At 34.6% G+C, this 6,000-nt stretch overlaps 1 protein-coding gene across 1 annotated transcript in view; it reads left to right on the top strand.

Moving 5' to 3' along the window:
• The first annotated feature begins 954 nt into the window (after window positions 1–954).
• The window catches only part of npm1b (nucleophosmin 1b), a 28,965-nt gene continuing 23,919 nt past the window's right edge, over window positions 955–6,000 (top strand). Inside the window, exons 1-5 of the mRNA XM_042738001.1 lie at window positions 955–1,090; window positions 1,474–1,556; window positions 2,104–2,223; window positions 5,140–5,233; window positions 5,642–5,739. Of these exons, the coding sequence (XP_042593935.1) occupies window positions 1,042–1,090; window positions 1,474–1,556; window positions 2,104–2,223; window positions 5,140–5,233; window positions 5,642–5,739 (444 nt within the window). The 5' untranslated portion in view covers window positions 955–1,041. The remainder of the gene's footprint in view (window positions 1,091–1,473; window positions 1,557–2,103; window positions 2,224–5,139; window positions 5,234–5,641; window positions 5,740–6,000) is intronic.

The following is a 6,000-nucleotide window of genomic DNA, read 5'->3' as shown; positions in this document are numbered from 1 at the left end:
CCTTTTTTATGGCTGTCACCTCTAACAAAGCAAAAAGCATTGTAATTGTGAATGGGAAATCAAGTAAATCCTCTGAAGAGTTTAATAAATAGTCGAGAAGCGACACGGCTAGTAAACTACAAGGCGCCTAGAGTAGAGCGTCAGCTTCGAAACGAAGCTTCGAAAACTTACTGAATCTTTTGATGATTCGAATCAATGCTTCGGAGCGCGTTTAACTCACCAAGTGACGTCATTTCAGCCATTCTATAGCGAAATCTAAATTAACATCGGTTTGTAACTGACCTCAAATCAGCTTTATAATTTATGTTATTAAAAATTTAGTAGAATTTTGTATTGAGGTCGTAAAATTCGGTTTATTATAGTGTTTACAAGCTGTTCTAAAAATGAACAAATTACTATTAATAATGGAACTGACCAATTTTAGAACGTATGTTCATAAAAATGTATCTCGAAAAGGTCTTAACATTTTGTTTGTTAGTGTTTTTCAAGGCAAATTTATCTTTAATCATATATTGCTAATATAGTTTATACTAAAAAGTATTTTGCTGAACAAACAACATTGGGAAGACAATAATTTTATTGTTATTTAAATTTTAACAATGATTATAATAATAATAATAATAATAATAATAATAATAATAATAATAATAATAATAATAATAATAATAATATTTTTTCTTCTTTTTTTATTGGGATAGATGTCAAGTTGCATTAAATCATCACAATAAAGCATTCGGCTCATTATATAAATATTAATATTACATATTGTTTTTGGTAAAAAAGATTACAGAGGACAAGCGTTGATGGATGAACAGAGGCAAGCGTACTGAATAGTTATTATATGGCGTCTTCTGGCGGATAAATTGGGTACTGCAAGGAAAGCAAGAAAACGCAAACAAAGGGCAGTTAACTTTACCACCAAGATTGAATGCTATTGGACGACTCGTTCAAAAGCCCGCCCACTCTGCACTCTCATTCGTCCATTCAAGTGTCAATCCACACGCCGGAACTACGATTAACAGGACCCTCTGTGGCGCAAAAATGGAGGATAACATTAAAGATCTCAGCCGACCTCAGATGTATTTATTTGGTGAGCTAAAAAAAAAAAAACCTCTCATATTGCATAATCATATATATGCAATAATCAGTATTATGCAATCATATGACGTGCGTCTGCTGCAGTAGTGCAGTTCAATAAAAGAGTTGTGGCTAATGCAGCTAGCCTCATGCATCGAGTTTGCCTTTGTTTATAGTCTAATGGTGATGTGAGCTCAAATGTAATTTTCTTGTAATTTTCCCTTTTCAAGAGGAGTAGGAGTATTTCTTCATTGTTATGATCTCGTGTCTACAGCCTTTATAAAGGATGTTGTATAGTATGTGGATGTTGTTTGTAAAAATGTACATTTTAGGGGCAAAAACATCCACGTATACAACATTAATAAATAAAACATAATTTCCGACTTCTTCCTACAGGTTGCTCATTGAAAGCTGATAAGAAAGAGCACAAAGTTGAGTTGGATGATGATGAGGCTGAGCATCAGCTGTCACTCAAGGCGGTGAGGAAGATGAAATAATAATTGTCACCATCACAGATATTCAGTTCTGCATGGAACAGTTTAATCAGTCCTACCTTAAAGATAAACGCTTATTTGTGAGGTACAGTCATACAATGTATGAAGATTGTAATCTTACCTAATCTATTTTATTTTATTTGTCCTGTATATTTTTCCTTTTCTGTAGCACGATTATATGATCAATTTTCATGTTTGCTAAAATCGGTGCGTGCAGTAAGTTATTAATGATTTTTTTAAACTCCTGTAAATCGCTATATTTATATATAAACTATTTTATTAAATCCACTTACCTATTGTCTTTAAATTAATAGAATTAATAGAAGCAGACTATTCTGTTCTATTCGGTGTAAAATTCAGTACTGGTTTAATCACATTCTATTCTATTACATTGCTTTCAGTTCTGTATTAGGAATATTGTTGTCAGTGTTCATCATAACTGTGCTGATGAACTATGTTGTAGATGAATCATTCTGATTGCACATAAACTTACATTAACAAACCAGTCTCCTCTCTTCATGTGTGTTCTCAGGTGTGTTTGGGTGCTGAGGCGGAGGATAAATTCCACACCGTGGAGATGGAGGGATTGACTTACGATGGTAAAACGACCAAAATCACTCTTGCTGTACTGAAGCCGTCCGTTCTGCCTTCTGTAAGTGTTCTAGTCTGCATGGTTTACAGTTTTATGTGTCATGAACAGAAACTGTGTATCTGTCTACCTAATTATAAATATATCATTTGTAAGTTATTCTACTAGGCTTTGTTTATTAATAGTGCAGTGACTGGTTTTGTTCACTTGATTCCATTTGGTTCAGTAACTTTATTTTATAGTGTCCTTGTTATGCATTTTTTTTTTAATATATATGTTTGCCGTTTTATGCCTTTATTTAGATAGGACAATAGGTTGTAAGGGAGCAAAGTGGGTGAGAGAGAGGGGGGATCGGATCAGGAAAGGTCCGCGAGCCGGGATTTGAACTCGGGATGCCCGAAGCACAGCGGCACTACATGTCGGAGTGTTGGCCACAACGCCATCGGCGCCGACCTTGTTATGCATTGTAGACGTTATATTGAATTTAACATAAATGGAAATAAGGCTGTAAAGCTCTTTACAATAGCAGGCACTGTACAAAGTTCCTAGATCATGTAATCTTCACAACTTCCAAAGCTGTTTTATGGAGTTTTCTCTACTGAATGTTTTCCGAAAGACGTTTTGTCTAAATAATTGGTATTGGTATACTTTGCACAACAGTAAAATCCATTAATGCATAATTACAAGCAATAAACTTTTAACCTAATCCTAAATCTATTGTAAGTATACACTGATAATTAATCTGTATTCAAGGCAACACATTCTTTTCTTTGTTTTCTCATTAAAAAAACACGTTATGAGAAGAAGCCAAATAGAGCAAAATGCAAAACTGATCAGTGCATTGAAGAAAAACAATGTTTTTATCTTTAGGTTTCCCAGATTTAGAGACTTTCACTTCAAATCAAATTTTGCGATAGAAAAGGTTATCAAGTAGTGTGGTAGAAATGAATATTGCAGATGATTCTACAAGTGTACTCTTATTCGTTTTGTAAAATAATTAGAGATTACTAGCAGCCAGTTGTTATTATGCCCTCAATAACATCTTGAATATTGATTTATACTGTGGAGGGATTCCTGTTATGGGTGTTTTATGGTATTGGAAGAATGTGTCTAATAAAAATTCCAGCTGTGCCGAGGCTGGTCAAGTTGTGATTGACAGATTGTTTTTGGAAGGGGCTGGGCCATCGTTGCATCACCAGGACAGCCGGCACAAACTCTCCATGACATCAGCACGTATTCGCCTCTGTTTTATATCAGCTATGGAAAATGTGAGCATTTCCAAAGAGCTCTGGGAGGAATCTATGTTTTGCAGCTCTTTTTGTGTTCTGATAGATACCAACTGCTGGTTTGATTAGCACAGTGGGTGGAGTTTTTAATGGAGGTCACCTTTTCTATGGACATAGCTGCTGTTTGTCCAAATCTGTAAGCCCCCTTTTTTTGTTATTTCAACCCTGTCTGTAAGATCTTGGATTTTATTCAGTTTATTCAATCCCAAAATGAGACGCCCCAGGATATCTGACTCGAGCAATAATTGTACCTTAATTACAAGGTTTTGTCTCGATTGCTCGGGAGACAATCAACTCATCAGTCAGCATTTGTGTTGAAACAGATCATCTGAGATGATTTTAGACATGGGGGATTGTTCGTCATTCAACGTAATTACAACAGTTACATAGCTGTCATTTAAAGCATTAAGCAGACCATCGCGCCCTCAGCTGTTTACATCTGGTTGCCATCGATGCAAGTGCCGTTGCCTGGCGCAGTGGAATGTTCATTCAGAATTTTTGGCTGTGGCTTGTATTTCGCAAGTTGCGCAATTGTGCTGATGTATAGCTGAAGGCCTGTCTCAGATGTACTGGCAGGAAATGATCCGGACAGATCCCAGTCGTCAATTCTTTCTGAGAAACCAATCTTGTTTGGTTGTTTGTGCTGGGAATCATTTATTATCTAATTTTAGCACAAAATTGTCTGATTATACACACTTAGTAGTATATGTTTTAATATTCAATAATTTATACTAGTGTTCAAAAGTTTGGGTTTTTAGTGGTTTTGAAGGAAGTCTTTAATGCTTGCCAAAGTAGTTATTATATGGAGTAGTTATTATTTTATAAAGGGTTGTTTTTATATTTAGTTGTTATTACTTTTTCATGGTTTTAATATGCAAAATTGGTGTATTAAATATATTATTTTAGATACATATATGTGAACAAAAATGTAATTATTCATTCAAATGAATTCAAAACTTTTAAATAGACTTTAGCAATAATATTTTGTCACATTATTTGGTTTAGTTCAGAATTATGGGAGATTCGTGATCTCTATTTGAGACAAAAATAAATAAATAAATTGTGATTCTCATTTTATCCAGAATCGTGCAGCTCTAACAAAGCTGCATTTATTTGATCCAAAATACAGTAATGGTAATATTTTTAAATATTATTACAATATGGAATAGCTGTTTTTTAATTTTAATATATTTTAAAATGTAATTCATTCCTGTGATGCAAAGTAGAGTTTTCAGCTTCATTACCCCAGTCTTCTGTCACACGATGCTTCAGAAATCATTCTTATATGCCGCTCAAAAACATTTCTTATTATCAGCTTTGAAAACAATTGTGCTGCTTTATATTTTTTTGTAAACCAGGATACATTTTTGCAAAAACAGCATTCATTTATTTATTTGAAATAGCATGTGTTTGAAATAGAAATCTTTTATAATATTATACATTTCTGTCCTGTCACTTTTGATCAATTTAATGCATCCTTGCTGAATAAAAGTATAACTTTCTTTCAAAAAAAGAAAAAAAACTGTGGCAAGTTCAAGATTTTCGTTTAATAAGCTATGTTTTGTGTTCTAAACTTGTTTTTTTTTTTTTTTTTTCTAAAAGTAGACCATGAATAAGATGTTTTGCTATCGTTGTGTTTGATCATTCTCACTTGGTTTGGATAACAACATGTGTGTCTGCGTGTTACCTCTAGCTAAGTCTGGGAGGTTTTGAGGTCACGCCTCCTGTGTCCTTTCGCCTGCAGTCCGGAGGGGGGCCGGTCTACATCAGCGGTCAGCATTTCATCAGTGAGTACCTTTTGTCTTTTCTCATTTTTTAGGACTGAACACGACCAGTTTAGGAAAACCATTTCCCAGATGTGTCTTTTGCCTCTCTTGTTTACTCTCCTCTTCTCTCTGATGAAATGATCCTCTCAACCTGTTGCGACATTCATAGGAGTAATCCGGCCGTCCGGAAGGGCCCTTCACTCTCCATACGGACTCAAAATGAATTAACCAGCACCATGTGACACCATTTTCTCTGATATAATTGCTTCCATATGTTTGCGCATGCTGTTCAGACACTTTCAACATGTCAGCTCTCAGTGCAGCATTTAGGCTTCCACTTGTATATGTCAGATTGGTTTACATGGACCTTGTTTTGCTTTTATTTAAAATAAAGTTATTGATGTCTTGAGATCTCTGTGGTTTGCTCAGGTGTGAAGGAATCAGATGATGAGGATGAGGAAGAGGAGGAGAATAATACATCACCAGTGAAGAGACCGTCCAACATGACCCTTGCAAAAGTGCCTCAGGTAATCTCTCACCTCAAACCACTCAACAGATAAAAGTCATTAAAAAACTACTAAATTACGGCTGTTTTTTGGTGCAGTACACATACAACTCCCTTAAGATAATCAGAGATGTAATGCAGCAAAAAACAAAAAAATAAAAAAACCTTGTAATTATTGTCATGTTTTTCAGTACAATATATTCTTATATCAAGATACAGTTACTTGAAGTAAAATGATTTAAGATATTCTTGTTTTCTAAAAAAGTGTATAAAAATTAAGAGA

This window comes from Cyprinus carpio, chromosome B14, assembly GCF_018340385.1.
Source record: "Cyprinus carpio isolate SPL01 chromosome B14, ASM1834038v1, whole genome shotgun sequence".
Taxonomy (NCBI): Eukaryota; Metazoa; Chordata; class Actinopteri; order Cypriniformes; family Cyprinidae; genus Cyprinus; species Cyprinus carpio.
Note: the sequence above shows the minus strand (reverse complement) of the source record. Positions and strands in the feature narration are given on the sequence as shown.